At 37.7% G+C, this 22,987-nt stretch overlaps 1 protein-coding gene across 1 annotated transcript; it reads right to left on the minus strand.

The window, feature by feature from the left end:
• Positions 1-513: 513 nt before the first annotated feature.
• Positions 514-21,271, minus strand: cpb2.S (carboxypeptidase B2 S homeolog). The gene is made up of 11 exons (XM_018249956.2): positions 21,135-21,271; positions 16,077-16,152; positions 15,685-15,809; positions 15,480-15,588; positions 13,721-13,822; positions 13,522-13,626; positions 12,288-12,401; positions 9,444-9,534; positions 7,673-7,875; positions 3,060-3,144; positions 514-838 (listed from the first exon to the last, which is right to left on the minus strand). The coding sequence occupies exons 1-11, from the start codon at positions 21,203-21,205 to the stop codon at positions 654-656; spliced, it is 1,266 nt and encodes a 421-aa protein (XP_018105445.1). The 5' UTR covers positions 21,206-21,271; the 3' UTR covers positions 514-653.
• Positions 21,272-22,987: the final 1,716 nt, after the last annotated feature.

A 22,987-nucleotide genomic window follows, 5' to 3' on the forward strand; every position in this document is an offset into this window, starting at 1 on the left:
TTCATTTTGAATCTAATACAATGTGGAAAATGAAAGTGAATACCTCCGTTGCGTTCTATTGGCAAATGCACATTTGCAAGTAAGAACCTATGTTGGTGAGACCTGTAGTATTTATAGTGAGCACAGGATGGCCAGTTGTCTGGGGCATTATTGAATGAAGCATCACTGTATTATAGAGGGGATCTGGGATGGGGATGGCTGAGCTCTGTTGCCTCAGGCTAAACACCAAGGGGCTTACAGTATTTACTGTATGATGCTGTGTAAAAAATTACCGGTGTGATCTATGCTGTTTTTTCTAATTTGCAGGTGACTGTTGCGGATTGGCTGCTATGGGCATCACTGGTAATTTTTACACAATGTTTTACACAGCATAATAAATAGGCCCCCATGTGTGCGTTAGCTTTTCCTCTTCCGTGCCTCAGATCATAAAAAAAGTTGGTGGTAAATTTACCCTGTATTTTTCCAAATTGATCATCAATATATTTCTTGTACAGGTCATTAATCCAGCAGGTATCGTTTACAACAATTTGTACAGTATTTTTATTGTATTCATAATTTCAGTATACAGACTTTTGGTGTGAAGTACAATTTACTGATACCTTGAATCAAATTACAAGCTATACACTCCTGAATATATTCTGAAAGGTTATGCATTACAAATTCTTAACAATATGGGCTGCAACTATTTTAACAGCAGTAATAGCTTCGCTGCATGTTGGCTTTATTAGTTGTGGAGGAAGTAAAAACCCATATGCCCCTTTGTCCCGTAGTTCAAACGTGAAAGAATACTTGATCCCCAAATCATAAGCCCAGTCATCGGAGCCTCCTGGAGCCAAATCTGTAAAATTTCAGGAGAGTTAGTTAAATGAATATTTTACTAAAAGCAAACTGGCAAAACATGCAGATCTTTGCCTGATTTGATCACCCAGATGATAATGGGTTCAAATTGCAACCATTTGTAGATTTTATAAAAATGTATATTACAAAAGCAGAGTTGTGTTTCTTCCACTATGCAGACAGCATATAACATAGTGAGTAAAGTTAAAGCAGGGCACATGTGCAGAAAGAAATAGTGCAGGAATTCTTAATTGCACGTGCAGGATTTACTCCTGTTTTAACCTTTATACTTTTAGATCATACATATTTGTTTTTTGTTTATTATTTTCTGTTTTCTTCCTCTCCATTTCCTAAACTTCTGGGGAAATATAGTCTGTGTAAACATGGTCTTGTTCAACTTCATCAGTCGGCAGTTAAAGTGGACCTATCACCCGCACATAAAAAGCTGTATAATGAAAGTCCTTTGCAAATGAAACATGAAACCCAAATTCTTTTTTCATTAATACACCCATACCTGTTATAAAGTAGCCTAAATATCTGAGCTGTCATTCATATATTGCCTGCCCCGCCTCAGCACAGCACTAGATGTCACTGCACTCCTCACAGTTCCTTTCTCCTCACGCTCTATAATTTTGTAGCAAACTGCACATGGAAATTAGGTCTCCTATTCTGGCACATACACAAGATTTTGTGATGATACACAAGTTGCCTTAAAAACAGTTACCACAAAATGGCTCCTGCCTGCTTCCTTTGATGTGTAATTCCAAGGCTGAAGGAACAATAATTTAAATAATATATGTACTGCTAATTTTGCTCACATGTTAGGAAAGGATTTGGAATTATTTCTTAGGGTGACAGGTCCCATTTAACCCGGAGCAAATCCATGAAAACATAGGGAGAACATTCTTATATAGAGAACTCCTTGCATATAATCCCATAGTCTGAATTGAAATCAGGATCCAATTTTGGTCATTCATCCAATTTGGTCTGCCAACTAAGGTTTCCATTAAGAGTGATTTACACAAGCAAGTGCATTGGGCAAAATCCATTTTTGCTCACAATTTGCTTTGCTTCTAAGGCAGAGACACATGCAAAGATTCGGGGAGATTGTCGTCCATCGACAAATAGCCTCTTCTTTGGGTGACTAATCTCCCCGAACTGCCTTCCCGGCGGCTAAAATCGAAATCGCCGGCGGGGTGGCACTCGGAGCGTTTCGATTTCCGAAGTTGCCTAAAGTTTCCCTGTGAGGGGACTTCGGAAAACGACAGCGATTTAGATTCTAGCCGGCGGGAAGGCAGTTTGGGGAGATTAGTTACCCAAAGAAGAGGCGATTTGTCGCCGACTAAATCTCCCTGAATCTTCACGTGTCTCTGCCCTTGTACTGAAGATGCCGCACCCCCCCCCCCAATTGAAAATGATCTGCTTTGGGATGGTTTTATTTCTGGTACTCAGCATTGAGTGACACCTGTGTGATTCTTTGCATAAATTGTTGCAGCCCACAGTCCCAGCTTGAAGCTGACAGTAGCTTCACTGTATCAATAGTGGCACGTACATGTGATACTAGACAGGATATGGGACATCTCCTTGCAACTATAGAGAGGTGAAACGAGGGTGTTTGGAAACAAATTCCTTCAATAAGAGTAATCAATGAGCACAAAAACTGTATCCATTTTAGTGTGACCACAACTGCGGTTGTGGTTCAAAATAACCACTATTAAAGGGGTTGTTCACCTTTGAGTTAACTTTTAGTATGATATAAAGATATTCTGAGACAATTTGCAATTGGTTTTCATTTTTTATTATTTGTGGTTGTTGTGTTATTTAGCTTTCTATTCAGCAGCTCAGGTTGCAATCTCAGCAATGTGGTTGCTAGGGTCCAAATTACCCTAGCGACCATGCATTGATTTGCATAAGAGACTGGAAAATGGAATAGGAGAGGCCTGAATAGAAAGATGAGCAATAAAAATTAGAAATATCAATGCATTTGTAGCCTTACAGAACATTTTCTTTAGATGGGGTCAGTGACCCCCGTTTGAAAGTTGGAAAGGGTAAGATGAAGAAGAAGGCAAATAAAAAATGATGACCGTTCTATAAAATATCTAAAGTTAACCTAAAGGTGAACCACCCCTTCAAGTTTGGCACTGTATGGGTTGCTTTGTCTTGAAATCAAAAAAACTTTTGCACATGAATGTTAAATGTCGATGTTTTTAAGGATTACTTACAAATGGTTTCTGCTCCTGGACCGTATATATATTTATTTCTAGATGTTGACCTAATTCCTTCAGCAACTTTTTTTGACAGGAGTAGCTAAAGAAAAAAAAAACAATTTTATAATTCTACTATTAAAAAAGAAAACCTTGTTTCTATGAAGCTAGTCACACATGCATAGATTATTTGTTCAATTCTGTCAGTTTCTAACGAAAGTGCAGTACAGGTATGGGATCCATTATCCAAAAAACCCAATATCCAGAAAGCTCCAAATTACGGAAAGGCTGTCTCCCATATCGGGCATTATAATCAAATAATCCAGATTTTTAAAAATGATTTCCTTTTTCTCTGTAATAATAAAACAGTAGCTTGTACTAAGATATAATTAATCCTTATTGGAAGGAAAACCAGCCTATTGGGTTTATTTAATGTTTACATGATTTTCTTGTAGACTTAAGGCATGAAAATCCATATTACAGAAAGATCCATTATCTGGAAAACCCCAGGTCCCGAGCATTAACAGGTCCCATACCTGTCTGTGTGTATGTGGCCTAACAAAACCAAGTTATGTCACTGGCTGTATGGTAAATGCAAAATCTGGCCATCAACCTTGGACTTTTTGGTGCATTTGTGGTGTGATTCTTCTACCATCTCTAAGGAGAGCAATAGAAGTGGCTCTGATAGTAATGCATTGCCTCTAACACCAGAGCCCCATTTAAGATTGCTCGAGCTGAAAAAGTTAAATAATTTCTGTAATTTTTACCGTCTTATCTTATGAAGAAAAATGTTATTATTTATTATTTTTGCAAATAAGTTGGTGAATTTTTCAGAATGCATTGCATGAACCAGTGGCCTACTATAGAGGGGCAGAACCCACAACCCCAAAGTTAACCCCTGAGTGGAGCGTGTTCTGTATAGCATCAGCATTCAGTGGCAATACTAATCTCAAACATTTTACTGAATTATGAAACATAGACTTAATGCACGTAATTAGGTGCTTAAAGGACACATAAAGCCCAGATATCCTTAGCCTGTTTATCAAAAGGGCACTGTTCCCCCAACCAAAGCACATCACGTTCAACAAATATATACAGATATGCTCTTTTTTTAGAACAAGTCCTTTATTGATTTGGTAAAAAAATAATTTTCAATGTTATTACCGATTTCTAGTATCATGAAAAAGGATTTGTAAATTTGAGAAACAGAAAATATAGATTAAATGATACCTTTTATTGGCAAACTGAGTAGATAAAAAATGCAAACTTTCAGGACTACTTAGGTCCCTGCTTCAGGTATGGTTTAAACAGAAACTAAAAAATCATAACATTTACAGTATACACACTAGCATAAGTATAGGACCTAGGGCTGCAAGTGTGTTAAGGAATGTAGCTCGGTGTGTTGTAGGCCAGTGGTTTCAGGATATTTTAAATCCATCCAGACACATTTAGAGGCACATTTACTAAGGGTCGAATATCGAAGTCAAAGGATTTACCGCAAATACTTTGATCGATCGATCAAAGGAAAAATCGATTGAACAATTAAATCCTTTGAATCGAACGATTCGAAGGATAAAATCGATCGAACGATTTTCCTTCGATCAAAAATAGCTTGCAAAACTTATGGGGAAGGTCCCCATAGGCTAACATTGGTGCTCGGTAGGTTTAAAGTGGCAAAGTATGTAGTCGAAGTTTTTTTTTAAAGGGATACTGTCATGGGAAAAAAAAAATTCAAAATGAATCCGTTAATAGCGCTGCTCCAGCAGAATTCTGCACTGAAATCCATTTCTCAAAAGAGCAAACAGATTTTTTTACATTCAATTTTGAAATCCACATGACTTTGGGCAGCTGGGAAATTGACAATATGTCTAGCCCCATGTCAGATTTCAAAATTGAATATAAAAAAATCTGTTTGCTCTTTTAAAAAATGGATTTCAGTGCAGAATTCTGCTGGAGCAGCACTATTAACTGATTCATTTTGGAAAAAATGTTTTTTCCCATGACAGTATCCCTTTAAAGAGAAAGTACTTCGACTATCGAATGGTCGAATAGTCGAGCGATTTTTAGTTCGAATCGTTCGAGTCGAAGGTCGAAGTAGCCTATTCGATGGTCGAAGTACCCAAAAAAAACCTTCGAAATTCGAAGTTTTTTATATTCGAATCCTTCACTCAAGCTTAGTAAATGTACCCCTTACTATAAACTTGCCTATTCCTGAGATTTTAGGTCTTCCAGGGTTACCCTCTTTATGGATTCCCAAGATCCATCCTTCACCCTGACACATAATGCTTATTTGGACAGGAGATCTACTTACAACAAATGGGCTGTGCCATGGGTTATTATTTTGCGCCACAATATGCAAATCTATTTTTTGGCCAGATAAGAGGAGGAATTTTTATCATCATGTACTATTAAGACTATGGATTACCTCTGCTACATGGACAACATTTTGTTAATCTGTAGTGCAAGTGAAGAGGACCTCCTTTCCTTCTACAATAGCTACAACACTTTCCACCCCACCATAAAGCACAAATTTAGTCACTCAAAAACTAAAATTCCTGGACACCACTATTGAAATAGAAGGTAGGAACCTTGTCACCTCGGTTTACAAAAAAACAACCGAAAAATGCACATACTGTACCTCAGGAATTACAATTTCCACCCCAAATAGAACAGTTCAATTATATACAGCCAGGCAATACGATATATAGGTACGTATTTGCTCAGACCCTTTCAACAGAGATGAACACCTAAGAGAACTTAGGTGTGACTTCATTAAAGGGGAACTCTGGCTTCCAAACCAAAATTTGATAAAGAGGCCCACACTACACTACTTCAAAAAGTATGAATAAATGCCATTTTCTATGCTGAAATCCAGCTGTCTAACAGTTCTCCTCCTGCATCATTTGAAATCCTGGCAGAGAAGGAGGAACTAAATACTGATGTTACAAATTGTAACAACTTCTCCACAGCTAAAGCTGGCCAAAGACGCAAGGATCCGATCGTACGATTTTTGGACCGTGTGTGGAGAGTCCCGTCATTTTTCATCCAGTGGAGATCAGTCGTTTAGTCGATCAGACAGGTTAAAAGATTTCTTTTGGCTGTCGATAATTTCTCTGCATGTATTGCTGATCGGACAATTTTCAGTAGGAGACTGTCACCAGCTTTTGTCGGACATTGCTGTCAGGGGCAGAACATCGGCTGATCTGTTCTTTTACTACTTTATTTGATCTGAAAGGTTAGTGGCAGGTCTGGAGATGGGGAAGTCCGATTGTTTGATTATTCGAACAATCAGATCTTTGCGTCTATGGCCAGCTTTACAGACAGCATGCAGGAACTACATAACCCACAATGCATTGCACTCTGATGTTCCTTTCCTAATTGAAATCACGTGTGCAGGGAATTGTGGGGTTTGGATGCAGGCTGAGGACAGATGGCTGTTGATACAAAGTAAGAGTAGTCAGCCAGCTCAGCAAAGTAGTCAGAGAGCAGGGGGCTAGGCTTAGGAAACTGTCAGAAACCATTAAAAATCATGAAAAATCTGCATATTTTTAACAAGATGTACATTGCAAAGTTGCTTGATATTATGTTTACTTTTCAAAAAGCTTAAGTTATGTTTTTGTGGAGTTCCCCATTAAACAGGGATACAACCCCAGACCGCCATACCCAGGGATGAGCTGCTCCAGTACAAAAGACCTACAAAGAATGACTGGGTCCCCCTTGTGGTCACATACAATCCCCACCAAGAGGACCTACGCAAAATCATAAAAGAACTCCAACCCATTATACAGGTGGATGATGGGCTGCAAAATATATTCCCAGAACCTCTCCTACTTGCATACAGACAACCACCAACCTTAAAAAAACTTAACACCTTTTTTTTTATCTACTCAGCCAATAAAAGGTATCACCTACTCTATATTTTCTAGTTCTTGGTCTATGGCTAACACGGTACAACGATCTACTACTTTGTAAATAATAAAATAGTCAGAAGTACTTTTTCGTTTTGTACATTGTAAATTATGCAGTAACTCCTAGCAACTCTCTATATTTTAAACTCCCAAGACCCCCTGGCAGCCTTCAGCTGATGATGGGATGCAGGAGTTGTGGGTGGGTCACGGCCAGGTAGCCTTGCCCGCAGTATTTCACCAGCTTAGCTAGTAAAACACAAGTGAAGGCTGGTGTTTTACCATTACATTTGTAATTACTTGCCATTAAATTTGTAATTACCTGTCATTCCACACCCAGCCAATCCCCAATTCTGCTTCTCGGTCTGCGTCTTCTCTCCTCTTTCTCCTATTTTCCTTCCCAACTCACCAAAGTTTTGCCAGATTGATCTAAATTTGCCCCATCACATCAACCTTGCTTGTTGCATCAGCTCTCCGACCCTTTAATGTCACTGTCCCAAGACTTACAATCTCGCTCACCTCCACTACAGACACCTCCAGAATTTTTCACTGAGAAAAATGGCAACCTTAGCTTCATAATGCACATCCCTCTATTCCCTTTATTATCGCTAAACTCAGGCTACAGGTAACCCATACCTAATGAAAGCACTGTTGCCTGCCATATATTCAGTATTTCTCGGCTTCTAGTTTTTTCCTAGGGACAATATTAAATAATGAATTCCTTACCAGCTCATCATGGTCTTTTGATTTCTCATTTGTGTATGAATATGGAAAAAGCACCATTTGGGAGTAAGAGTGTACAGTTATATAGCCCTTGACAACATCTTTATGTTTTTTTATAAAATTGACAACAGCTGCCACTTCAGGCTCAGATTCAGGATAAGGTCCACAGTATATTTCTTGGCAGGGATCACTGGAAGCACCAGGACCTGTGGAACAAGAATAGCCAAACTGAAGAACATATTTGCTGCTATAATGATTGTAGTCTTATTAATATTAATGAGGCTCAGTAAAGTATGATGTTTTTGCTTGTGTAAAATGGCACAATAAATGCTAACTGACAAGGAATGAAATCCTGCTGCTGAGTCTGCTTTTGTTCCTGCCACTTTTCCTATGTTGCAATAACCCTTCTTGTAGTAGAAGGAAATTAATTTCAACTTGACTGCAAGTAAGGCTGGAGTTATTCCTTTTGTTTGAAAGGACAGATGCCCTACGAGTTGCACACAGGTATTGGCCACCTTAAAGTGATTCTGTCATGATTTTTATTGTATAGTTTTTATTACTAAATTACACTGTGTACATTGTACACATTTAAAACTGTATTTATGAATGAATAGATTTATTATATTGTGTCTGCTCCTGTAGCACTTCACAATGGAACTGCTTTCAGATAAGCTATTACTTTTCCTACTCTATGTAACTCAAGCTGTCACGATTAGGGTTAGCTGGACTTGGATTTTTACTATTAAGTGCTTTCTCATATCTATTTTAGCAATGCAGGTGTGAGGGAGCTGTGTTCTTGATATCTTCCCATTTTTCTAGCTGCTGGGGGAAAGGTAGGGGGTTGTGTTATCACTCCAACTTGCAATGCTGCAGTAAAGAGTGACTGAAGTTTATCAGCGCATAAGTCACATGACCTGAGGGTACCTGGAAAACGAACATGTTAAGTCCCATGTCAGATTTCAAATTCAATATAAAAAAATGTGTTTGCTCTATTGAAAAATGGATTTCAATGCAGGATTCTACTGGAATCCAAAGTGCTAAAACTGGTGCATTTGATAAAAAGCAGGTTTTCCCATGACAGAATGCCTTTAAATTCAGGCCTAAGGTGGCAAGATTTTACAGGCGGCATGCCGCCCACCTGCATACCTAATCCTCAGTGCTCCAGCGCCTGTACAAGCAAGCAGGGGTGGAGGGGGCAACTGCTAGGACCAGTCGCAGGACCCTCTGGCCTAAGGGCGCCCAAATCTTAAATCCAGGTCTGTTTAAATTGCTCCATTAGTTCAGGCTTACAATCCAAACAATCATAGCTACAGGAAGTAGGGTTGCCACCTTTTCTGGAAATAAATGCCAACCTTCCGATATTTTTATCTACAGTATCTTCCTTATTTTTGACACTGCCAGTAGACATAATCTTAACTGGCCAGGCCAGTAAAATACTGTATGGTTTGTTGGTATATGTGTGAGTACAGTGAATCCTACGATCCCAGGGGGCGGCCCTTATTTTTTAAAATGGCAATTTTCTATTTATGATTACCCAATGGCACATACTACTAGAAAAGTATATTATTATTATTATAAAAATGGTTTATTTACTTGAAGCAGGATTTTACATATGAGCTGTTTTATGCAATATCTTTTTATAGAGACCTACATTGTTTGGGGGGTATAGTTTTCCTTTAACTGTAAGTGGCTTTCTGTTTGATGCACACAATTCTGTAATTAGCTTTTGCCTGAAATAAATAACTGGCCTTTAGTGCATCTAACAACAACTTACCACACCAGCCAGCGTCAAAGTTCCTGTTTAAATCAGTTCCGATGCAGTTACTGGTAGTGTATTTGGAGCGATTCTTCCTCCACATTCGGTTCTGCATGAATCAAAATAAGCAAAAAGGGATCAGGTATGCAACATGGAGATGAAACTAGAAGAGCTGCTTTTGGTGGTTATTTATAATTCAGTGCAAAATGTACCCCATAAAATGAATATCTGTAAATTCTTTGCCTTGGCTGATGCACTTCCCACAATCTGTATATATGCAGATAGTATATATATATATATATATATATATATATATATATATATATATATATATATATATATATATATATATATATATATATATATATACATATATATATATATATATGTAATGGGGCTAATTTGTACCAGTTACCAATAACAAACGAAATCAAGGCTGGGAAAGCAGCAGGTCCAGATGGTGTCCCACCTGAAGCCCTAAAAGCGGACGTCATAACAACTACGAACATGCTATACCCACTGCTTCAGAAAGTCTGGGAGCAGGAAAGCGTGCCAAAAGAGTGGAGGGAAGGGCATCTGGTGAAACTTCCCAAGAAAGGCGACCTCTCCAACTGCAACAACTGGCGAGGCATCATGCTCCTATCTGTACCTAGCAAGGTACTCACACGAATCATGCTGCTGAGACTGAGGGAGGCTCTAACGACTGCGAGATGAGCAAGCTGGCTTCAGGCAGGACAAATCTTGCACGGACCACATTGCAACATTGCGCATCATCATAGAACAATCAGTGGAATGGCAGTCTCCACTTTACACAATCTTTGTAGACTTTGAGAAGGACTTTGATAGCGTAGATAGAGAGGTTGTCTGGAAACTTATGGCACATTATGGGATACCACCAAAATTCATCTCCATTATCAAACAACTTTACAACAACTCCACATGCCAGGTTGTGCATAAAGGAAAAATGACAGAGCCTTTTGAAGTGTGGACGGGGGCGAGACAGGGCTGCATGTTGTCACCAACCATCTTCCTGTTGGTAGTAGACTGGATTATGAAGAGTTCTACACAAAATGCCAACACAGGAATCCACTGGTCCTTCACTAAAATCTTGGAGGACCTAGACTTTGCAGATGATGTCAGCCTCCTGTCGCACAGACAACAAGATGCACAGCAGAAACTCACACGTCTATCAGAGGAAGCAGCAAAAACTGGCCTCAAGATCAACACAAAAACAGAAACCATGAGGATTAACAACCAGCAGCAGGATCAAATCCAGCTGCAAGGAGTTGACATTAAGGACGTGGACAAGTTTGTCTACCTGGGCAGCGTAGTAAGCAAGGATGGAGGAGCAGATGAGGACATCAGGAGCCGTATCAACAAAGCCAGACATGCATTTAACACCTTACGTCCCATCTGGAACTCCACTGCCCTTTCACAACAAACCAAAATTCGTATTTTTAACACCAATGTGAAAGCAGTCTTGCTTTATGGTTCGGAAACCTGGAGACTGACCATGACAACCACAAGTAAGCTCCAAACCTTCATCAACCGCTGCCTACGACACATCCTACACATCAGATGGCCAGAGAAAACTTCCAACATCAGCCTATGGAAAAGATCAAAACAGACCTCCATTGACCGAGAAATCAGAAGAAGAAAGTGGGGCTGGATAGGCCACACCCTCAGAAAAAGTTCTGACAACATCACAAGGCAAGCCCTTGAGTGGAATCCACAAGGGAAAAGAAAAGTTGGCCGGCCAAGACAGACATGGAGGAGGTGCATGGAGGCTGAAATGAAGGCAGCCGGATGGACATGGGCTCAGCTGAAGAAGACCGCTGCAAACCGAGTTCGTTGGAGGAGTGTCGTTGAGGCCCTATGCTCCCCGCTGGAGCAAACGGACTAAAAGAGAGACCAATAACAAACGGACAGTCTTCTACAAGTAAATGCCATGGTCTGATTGGTTGCTATTTTAGCACTTGGATTTACTGTTCTTGTCTTCAGTAAATTCCTAAATAAAAGCAAGCAAAATGGAAGCTTAAACCGAGATGTAGTAAACAAGTAAATAGAAAAATACAATTAAAAATAATCTATCGGCACACTAAGGGGCACATTTACTAAGGGTCGAATTTGGAAGTTAAAAAAGTTCGAAATTCGACCATTGAATTTGATACTTCGATAGTCTAAATATTTTTTAGATCGAAAACAGACGTTTTTGAGCAAAGTAAAAATTGTTTCGAAGGATTGTACAAAAAAAAAACTTTGACTTCTAAAAACTTAGCCAAAGACTCAGAGAGGTTCTTGGAGGTCCCCCATAGGCTAAACAGCAATTCGGCAGGTTTTAGGTGGCGAAGTGTCGAAATCTACGTTTTTTAAAGAGACAGTACTTCGATTTTCGAATGGTCGAATTTGTGAAGCTTTTTCAATTTGAATCGAATTTTGGCCTATTCGATGGTCGAAGTACCCAATTCGAAGTTTTTGAATTCGAAAATTCACTTTGACCCTTAGTAAATGGGCCCCTAAGCTTCTGTTTCATATTGTACTGTATATTAAAGGTAAAATGTTGGTCTGATGACATAAAGGTCAAATATAAATTGGTTTGGGCCAGAAATATTCCTCCTACACCTTTATGCATTTATAGTAAATTGCATATGTTCAGCTGTCCTGAACGTATATTGGGTCTGGACTAGGATTCAAAATAGTCCCTGGCTTTCCAAGTACACAGAGGCCCAAAGAGCCCCAGCAGCCCAGTCTATGGCATCTTACAGCTGCCCCTCTGCTATTTGCCAGAACCCACAGCTTGCCAGTTCAGCCAGATGTATATCAACATACAGTGTAATTATAATGGCATCATTCTGCACTCACTTTTGTTGACCAAGAAAAGTGATACCCATCCACATTCATCACAGGTAGGATATAGAAATCAAGATAGTGGAGCAATTTTGTCATGGACAGGTCCACTCCATAGTATTCAACAGCCTTAGTAGCAAAGAGACACATAGGCAGTTATGATCACATATTAACATTATTAATATTAACAAATAGACCCTTGATATCGGAACTTGGATTTACAATGTAATATTTAAATATTTTTTACAGTCCAGTATGCATTAATTAAAGGTTTTAATTATTGGATGTACTTGCTATACTATAATAAGTATTTGTCTCTACCTTTTTTTTTCTTTACACTGTTGGTTCTGACCCATGAAACAATGTAGCAGGAACAATCTGATTAACAGGCCTGTGAAAAAGCGATCAAGGCTTTGTAGTTATTGAAATTATGGCTGGAGAAGTGCTGGTTTCTGCTACACTGTTTAAAGAGTCATAACCGGCACTGCAAAATGGGACATGAAGGGACTAAATAGCAATAATATTTATATAATACACAAAAGCCATGAATATCCTGTAAATTATATCCTTATAAACGGTGAGTTCTGATGTCATCAGTTATAAACGGGGAGTTCTGATGTCATTTCTGTCACATGTCTTGCTGAAATGTGTGTATTATAATAAATAAAGTACCCCCAGTTGCAAAATATGAAGATATTAGAAGTTACCTCGGAGTTTCATGACCTGTATAAAAACACTCGGCCTTCGGCCTCGTGTTTTTATATGGTCATGAAACTCCTCGGTAACTTATAATATCCTTATATTTTACAAGAGGGGGTACTTTATTCACTATATAAAATTTGTGTGTGTGTGTGTGTATATATATATATATATATATATATATAAATATATATGCATGTGTGTATAATAACAAAAAACATAAACATTTGTATTTATGTATATTGAATATTTTTTTTTCATTATGCATAGAAAAAATAAAAATATGTAAAGTTACCCTTTAAGAACATGCTTTAGCATTAATAGATTGCACCTTTATATCTCATACCGCCCAGTGCAGGGAAATAGGGGGACAGGCAGTGACATCATGGGGGAAGGTTTTTGTCTGGGTTTCAGATTGTTGAACCCAGACAGGTAATATTGAACTGGACAATGGCACAAAATCATGGTAATTAAAGACATATATATTGCCTGCTTTTATAGCTGTAAAATAGTTAAAATTAGGCTATTTTTTTGTTTAGATGATACGCACATGTCCAACAAACCATAAGCAGAATGCAGGAGAAATCCATTCCCGTGCATGTATCCCACAGTCAATCCAAACCGCGTGCTTTGCTGTCTTCTCTTTACCTGACACCTAAGAATTAACTCACAAATAGTTAGAGAAGAATCACTATGCAAAAAAATACACGTTTTTAATTACAATCTTTAACACCATGGTAAAACTGTACCTTCAACACATAAAGAGGACGGTTTTCGAATGAGTATCCAATGTTAATCCTTTGCAGCATGTCTGAATGCTTCTCTACAATTTGTTCAGTCCAGTAGTATATCTGATGAGAAAACAAATCAGCGTAGGAATTCTCTGTGGTTTGCTTACTCTCAGTCTGTATTATGGATATGTTGGTAAATATCTTTACCAATGTTTCTCAGATGGGAGCCAGATTAAGGGGCACATTTAGCAAGGGTTGAGGTTGAAGATGTTAAGGAGCATATATGACAGCAAATGCTGTGAGAAAAGTGCAATTTTGACACTTTGAGAATTCTGGTTGCTGTTATTTCTGGCATTTGGCCAGCAAGTGACAGTTCTGGTCTTTTGGTGCAACTACACTGCAATACACCGGCTGCTCTGGGAACCCTGGTGCTACCTCGTGGTTCGGAGGCCTGTAGCTTTAGGGTTCCCCTGCTTTAATAACTGCACTCTTTTTTGGAACATGAGACAAAAAGTACCAATCAGTGGCTTTGTATGGCCCCAGGCATGCACTGTAAAGCAAAGAGCCAGTTATTGTTTGGCTCTTTATCTATACAGCACCATTCTAAACCATACACAGGATCCATGAAGAGGAGGACTATAACAACATGGCACTCCTACAGTAGTACCCTGAATTGGTGCAGTTTTTGGTGAACAGGATCGCAAGTTAGTGGTCTCATTTAATCACTGGGAGATTTTTTTTTCTTTTTCTATTATAAAACTTTTACCGTATCAATCCAGAAACTGAGACATTCCAGTTTCTAAAATGATAGTTACATATTTAAGCTGGGTTGGAAAACAAATTCAATCAAGTTTAACCTCGCCATGTGATCCTCAGTGTTCATATATACACACATACTTATACCAACCTATCCATACACTCATATAAATTATATATTATGGGACCCTTTATCCGAAAACCTGTTATCCAGAAAGAGTCATGATTATGGCAAGGTCATCTCCTATAGACTCCATTTTAATCAAATACTTCAAATCTTTAAAAATGATTTCCTTTTTCCCAGGTTGAACATAATCTCAACTAAGATATATTTAATCCTTATTGATGGCAACACAATCCTATTGGGTTTAGTTAATTATTATTTTAGCACCCTTTAGGTATGGACATTGAAATTATGGAGATACCCCTTATCTGGAAAACCCATGTCCCATACCTGAATACCAGTACCTGTAACACCTGACTTCAGATCGTAAAGGAGACATATAGGATTAGTGACCCTCCCCCACCCAATCTTGTGGCAATAATAATAATTATTATATGGGGCTGGTTTTACTTTGAGTAAAAAACGAATATTATTTTGAAAAATGGTCCCTTTATTGGAACTCACTATAGATCTGCTACAGCCCGTGTCCATGATTCAAATGAGGGGTGGGCGTGTCCTAACAATCCCTGCCTGAAGCTGGCCTGATTCAATTCAGCGAGAAAAAGGTTTATCACATGAAAAGTCATGGACGAGATTCAATTTGAGATGCAATTCAATTAAAAAAAAAAACGTAACGATTTATCACGTGAAAACTCTACTGGAGTCTATGGGAAAAAATTGGAACTGAATTTGGAGAAAAAAATTCTTCTTGAATTGTATCCTCACTGAATTGAATCTGGCCCAAAATGTCTCCATTAAAATCACAATAGCCTTGGATATTATGCTTCAATTGCCAGTGAGGTCAGTTAAGCATTCTCTGTGTATATCAAATAAGCAGATAAAAAATATTATTCTTACATCATCCAGTGTGTGGTATTGCTCATAAAAAGACTTAGAACTGCGTTGATTGCTAGTATCATTAAATGTCTGCTGTTCAATAAGTTCTTGGGCATCTTTAACCAAAACCCTAATGACAAAAACAAAAGACAATTATAAGAATTCTTATGAATCAGAGCTATCCAATGACAAGGTTAAACCACAAGAGAAGCAATGTATGACTTACGTGTACATAATTGAAGATTGATTCAGCTGTGCCTTCACCGTGTCCACGAAGGATACATTCACATAAAAGTGAACTTCTTTATTTTTCATTATGTGTTCATAAGAATCAGGCTTCCACAGAACAACCTGAAATAATATGATTAGCGTGCAAACGTCTATGAAATATTTTTCCTACGTTTTAAGAAATGTTGAGCAGTTATTTTCTTCTCTATGCTGTACCTTAATGCAAAAATACTAAATTCCTGGGAGGTAGCCACCCTTTATTGCTTGACTCCACCCTTATTCAGAGAGACAAGTAATTGGTCTATATTTGTGTGACATCAGACCCCCTAGCTCCAAGAAAAAGGGGGCAAGTTAAATGTCATTTGACACTAGTATAATTACATTATTTACCTCTGGCTGAGAAGTTATATTCTTCAGAACTTCAGCCTGTTGATCAGTTCGTGGAAGGACATATAACACCTGGTCACTGTAAAAACAAAAATGTTTAACTGTAATTTAAAGCACACATTTTAATGGGGAGGATATAGGATATGCCATAGATTTTACTATTTATTTTTTAAAATAACATCATCCTAGGATGATTTGGCATCTCACTGCCAAATCATCATCAACTTTATATTATTAACGGGCCATCTCTTAATACTTAAAGGGATACTGTCATGGGAAAAAAATTTCTTTTCAAAATTAATCAGTTAATAGTGCTGCTCCAGCAGAACTGCACTGAAATCCATTTCTCAAAAGAGCAAACAGATTTTTTTATATTCAATTTGAAATCTGACATGGGGCTAGACATATTGTCCATTTCCCAGCTTCCCCAAGTCATGTGACTTGTGCTCTGATAAACTTCAATCTCTCTTTACTGCTGTACTGCAAGTTGGAGTGATATCACCCCCCCTTTTCCCCCTCAGCAGCCAAACAAAAGAACAATGGGAAGGTAACCAGATAGCAGCTCCCTAACGCAAGATAACAGCTGCCTGGTAGATCTAAGAACAACACTCAATAGTAAAAAACCATGTCCCGCTGAGACACATTCAGTTACATTGAGAAGGAAAAACAGTAGCCTGCCAGAAAGCATTTCTCTCCTAAAGTGCAGGCACAAGTCACATGACCAGGGGCAGCTGGGAAATTGACAAAATGTTTAGCCCCATGTCAGATTTTAAAACTGAATATAAAAAAATCTGTTTGCTCTTTTGAGAAATGGATTTCAGTGCAGAAGTGTACTGGAGTAGCACTATTGACTGATGACAGGATCCCTTAAAAGGCCACAGATTCTATGCTAAGGTTTAGTGTACCACAATGAAATGCTTGGTCAAACCATCTGCCACTGACACTGCTGGTCTAGGCAAATTTAAGATAAAGTAAGGTAGAGAAAAATAGCGCATAAAACATAGCACATTTGAACATGCCCTGTGCTCATGCACCAAATTAAATGCTCTTTGGAATGTAGTTTTAGCACTAATTGTAGATTTTTTAGGCATCTATGGGACTTAAACAAATCTACAAATACTATTAAGACTATCTATCTTTATCCCAAACTCACTGACAGTGCTACTAAAAACAATATTAGACTAGAACAGAAATCCTGGAATTAACAATTGTTAAAACCATCTTGGAATTTTGGACTGTCACACAGCCACCCCTAAAACACAAACTACTGTATATGATGCAAATCCATTGGGTTTTGGCACTACAAGACAATGTCTGTGACATTTGAATAAATACACACTAGGGGGCAGATTTATCAAGGGTCGAATTTCGAAGTACAAAAAACTTTCGAAATTCGACCATCGAATAGGCTAGTTCATCATTCGAAGTCGAATTTGTAGGATTTTTAACATTGTACAATCGTACTACGATCGTACTTCGAATCGAACGATTTGAACGATTTAATCGTACGATCGTACGATTTCACTTCGACTTCTAAAATGTAGCCAAATGTTGGCTATATGTTCTAGGAGGTCCCCATAGGCTAACATAGCAATTCGGCAGGTTTAAGGTGGCGCGTTAAAGAGACAGTACTTCGATTAACGAATGGTCGAATAGTTGAAGCATTTTGACTTCGAATTCAAGTCAAATTTGGCCTATTCGATGGTCAAAGTACCCAAAAATTACTTCGAAATTCTACGTTTTTTAATTCAAATATTCACTTTGAATTCACTTCACCCTAAGTAAATGTGCCCCTAGAAGTGCAGAAACAACATAAGTTATTAGCTCATTTTCGATAGACCAAATGAAGGGCAGAAGCCTCCTTTCTAAAGGTGGCCATAGACGCATATTGAAAATGAACAAATGAACCAATTGTTGCCGGAAAGATCAAAAATGTAACATCTATGGGAGTTTACCTATCAGCCTACGGATCAAATGTAGCAATAATAAGTTTGCTTCCTCCTCCAACGCTACTTGAATAATGTAGTGCTCTCTGGCACCTACAATTGCTCTGATATGCAATAACCTCCACCCTTCCTCTCTTTCTTTTCTACCTATCCCTCTTTCTTTTTTTGTTTAATCCCTTCTAAATGTTTTTGACATGTTGCTACATTTTAATATTTGACAGTGATGAATCCAAATGACATTGATCAGGAAAAACAAGCTACAATGGCAGACCTATGCTTATTAAAAATACAATAAAACAGTTTTTAGAAAGCTAGCTGTTTGTCAGGGACAGTCAACTTGTGACTCTTCTGCTGTGACAAACAAAAACATGCCTTTGGTGAATAATCGAGAAGCATAAGACGTCAGGTCAGCTGTCACATCATCTGCAATGGAAGTGAGCAACCCAGGCATATGTAGATTCCTGGACAATGTTTGGCCCAGTCCATCAACACATAGCAACTGGTTAGATGTCCGCTTTCATTATTTACATTGTATTAGCTAAGAACCAAATCAACTGTTCAATTTCATGGTTACTGGAACCATGAATAGACATTAAAGGCATGTGTCTAGGATGCAACAGAGGGGTGGGAGCTGTGCATATTGCTCTTCTGCCTGCCCACTCTGAATTCTGGTGACTCTTCACTGCTCCTCCTCCTGATAGAACTGCGCTCTTCTGCAGTGTGGGGTATCAGTCTAGTGGGAGAAATCATGGATATTTATTTTGAGGGCTAGGGGAGACAAGTGGGTCGGAGGTCTGATGGACAAGGGGACGGAACGACAATGGGGTGTTGTCCTGGGCACATTTACCATTTCCTGTGACTGCAGAATAACTGACTTGTCGTGACTTCTGAATGACTGTACACTCTTATCAACCATATCAGTTTACTGTTTTGACAGCTTATCCTCTGGACTAAGAATTGCTAAACATCATTTGGTTAAATATTTACATATTAACTCACACTAACTCTTCTTCCCAAAACAAGGTATTTAAAACATTCAGGGGCAGATTTACTGAAGGGCTAAGTGACTAATGCTGGTGAAGATTCGCCAGTGTTACCGTTTTCAGGGACTTCACAGATTTACTAACGGACGCAGGCGTCACTTCACTAGAGAAGGAGATAGACACTAGCGGTGACTCGCACTCTATCGCCAGGCGAATTTTCACTCTGGCAAATGGATGTTACTCCGCAAATTCACAAAGATGCGGATTTTACTGAACGCTACCTCTTTCGCCAGACTTGCCTTCGCCAGCTCAGACCAGTGCAGCTCAGACCAGTGCAGCTCAGATCTTCCTCATTCTTCTGTTACTTTCATCATATTTTTTAGTGGAAAAAGTTTCAAAAGTCCAAAAAATGCTGGTGTCATTTCCTTTTTTTAGAGTGATAAATTAAATTTTTTTTGGGTAACCGGATTCCCCCATACATTTTGTAACATATGGAACATTAACTATACAGTGGGCTCATGTGTAGGGCATTATAACAACTCTATTCTTTTTCTTTTCAAATTCTTTTTATTGAATTTTAAAAATACAATACAATAAAGAACAAATAAACAATGTTCATAAAATTAAGGTTGATGTAAACCAAATGACAAATATCAAATATCCGTACATAACAAAACAAACAAAAAAAAACAAAAAAAAATTCATATTGACCTATAGTTATCTAGAAAGCATTTAAATAAATAATTATATAAATAAATAAATAAAACCAAGCACTATAAATACTATATGCTTAAAATAGAATATAAATAAAATGTTATCAAATTCATTCATTAAATTCATCTTGCCTCATAAATTTTAGAACAACTTGTCTCTTAGCAGTATCTAATGACGAGATATAAATAGACCATCTACATTGAACTTTGTTTCTCTGAATAGAATCCTCCAACCTAAATCGAATTATCTCCTGCATACATAGACTATGTAAGTATGAAAGTATGTCTTTCAAAGAGGGGGGACTATCTCTAATCCAAAATAGAAATAAAGATTTTCGAGTTGCAGCCATCACCATCCAGCAGAAAGATAAAATTTCCTTTGTAACCTTAATAATAGACGCTTGAGACGATAACTGAAACGAATCTTTAAGATCCAGTAATCCAAATTGAGGATTCAGTATTATGTCTAATTTGAGTACTTCTTTAATATAACATTTGACTTTTTCCCATAAATCTTTAATAAGTGGACATGTCCAAATATAATGGAAAAAATCAACATTTTGCTTTTTGCATTTATAACAACTCTATTTTCTTAATTCAGGTTCCCTGGACTTGTAATGTATACGTCATGGACATATACGTCCATTCAACTTTAGATTTCCTGCCATATGCAAATTAGCCTGAGTGAAGACCTCTAATGAAGTTGCGCTAGGCAGAATTGAAAATTCGCCAGCGTCCGGCACCCTAGACGCAACTTCGCATTTTAGTAAATTAGACTTGTCTATGGAAAAGTGTTGTGATAGCTGCGATGCCGTTGCTAGCGAATTTTTGTCGCTTAGTAAATTTACTCCACAATGTTACATTTCCTGTCACTTATAGATCTATACATTTTACAAATTCCTACACCCTATATTTATTTTAGATTCTTTCGTATTTAATTTTTAGTTTTACTTGTATACTTTTATTATTTTATATTTATAAATCTTGTTTACAAAAATAATTTAGCAATATGTGTATGAAATTGTGTTTGCTGGCTGATTTCAGAGTAAGAGCTAAATCACAGTGGAGATTTGTATGTAGCCCAGTTGCTGTTACATTTGCTCATGATTAGGTTTCATTACTCATAAGGGAACATCGAAAATAGAGACAGGGAATGCAATAGGAATTCATTTAAATCTTTCAGTGAAATTGCACTATTTTTACCTTTTGGGATTCTCTTTGATTAAATCTGATACTGCAAGAAGCAATAAAGTCCAGTCTAGTTTTAATTACAATGAACAATCTGCATTAAAAATCTTAAACAAGCCCAGACATTTATAAAAGCCACTAAAAAGTGGTGCAGCTATGGTCAGTTCCATTTCTCTTTTTGCCATTAAATCAAAGTGAGCAATATTTGCAATATACTAAAATATACTTTACCTGTCTTCTGCAGAAACCTGACCATCCGCAACAAAAAGACCCAGTATGAAAATGATTAAATAGTTCATCATTTCCAGTATAAGTCTGTGTAACTTGGGAAGCTGGAAACAAAATGCCACAAACTTTTCACAATCTCCAGCCTACTCTGAGGGGTCTGTAGGAGTGTTTGCTCAATGGTTAAACTTTAAAACAAAGTGTCCAGAGTTCTACAGAGAGGATCTAGTAGCAAATCAATCAGTGCTTTTAAACACAAACGGCACAAATATAAATACATCATTTTTCAAACAGCCCACTGACCCTCAAGTCTAATCTGGGCAATGAATCTATAAATCACCCATAGTTTACAAGCTGTCCAAGGTATTAAATATGCCTAACATAATAGCTACACACAAGATTAAAGGGAATCTTTCAACCAGAAATAAAAAGTAGTACAAGTATGGGACCTGTTATACAGAATGTGCGGGACCTGGGGTTTTCCAGGATAATGAATCTTTTTGTAATTTGGATCTTCATACCTTAAGTTTACTAGAAAATAATTTAAACATTAAATAAACCCAATAGGCTGTTTTTGCTTCCAATAAGGATTAATTATATCTTAGTTTGGATCAAGTACAAGCTACTGTTTTATTATTACAGAGAAAATGGAAATAATTTCTGGATTATTTGGATAAAATGTAGTCTATGGGGACGAAGTAGCTAACGCTAGCGACAATTCGAGTGTTGCCACCTTTAGGGACATCACCAATTCACTTACAGGTGCAGGTGCCAACTCGCTAGCGGAAGAGACCGTCACTAGTGTTCGTTCACACTTATCGCCAGGCGACTATTCGCTCTGGAGAAGGTCGTTACTCCACAAATTCAGTAAAGTGTGGATTGTGTAGGGAAGGGGGGGTAGGGGTTTACTTCTCCTTTAAGGCAAACACCATTGCCAAAACTAGAATCTTGTCACTTTCTGATTTCTTAATGCTGCTCTTTCTTGATTCTAAGATGTTTTTATATATCAAACAATAAAAAAATCCTTGGACAAGAAATGTTATCACAAATCCAAATATGTTTTTCCATAAGTCCACAAAATTTGGCCAGCATTTGACAGTTGAGCAATCTCATTGGATGGACAATCCCAAAGTAGCGATCTATACTGAGGCATGTAAGTAGGAAAATACTGGAATACATATTAACCGATGACATTGTGGCACAGAATTTGCACATAAAGGAGCCAAACATCCATTCATATTTTGCTGCCATAGACCCTGCTCAGAGTGGTAATGTGGCAACAAATGTCAAGTCTGCAATAGCTAAATTTACAATATATAAAATTGCAACAGTTTTTGACTGAAGAAAATAAGTCCAATGACTATGATCATATTGCCAAGAATCCCAACTATAAAGATTATTATGTAAAATATAGGAACAATTATGTAAAGAAATTTAAAATCATCTGGCATGGATGAACAGTGGTTTCTGGGAGATTTTAAGGAAGATGCAAGTCTGGTTATATTATAATTGATCCAATGGATGTGTTCGATGCTGAGGTATCCATAGTCTCTGTGCTCCTGGAATGTTCAGATTGTGTTAGTAAATGTATTAAAACCACATCTATGTATTTGAACAATTAAATCTTAGGAGCAGCTCTTATGCGGTTATGAATGGTACATTGATATAGACCAAAATACATAACTGAAGTCACAGAACCCACAGATTTAGAAAACGGACTCACTTGATTATAGGGAACTCTACACAAAAAAACTTTTTTTTTGCCTAATGAGAAAAAAATTAATTTGAAACAACTAAGAACATTTGTAATGGTTTTAAAGTTATTTGTAAATGTAATTTCTATTAAAACCAGAATTTCC

The sequence above is a fragment of the Xenopus laevis genome, chromosome 2S (genome assembly GCF_017654675.1).
Source record: "Xenopus laevis strain J_2021 chromosome 2S, Xenopus_laevis_v10.1, whole genome shotgun sequence".
Classification (NCBI taxonomy): domain Eukaryota; kingdom Metazoa; phylum Chordata; class Amphibia; order Anura; family Pipidae; genus Xenopus; species Xenopus laevis.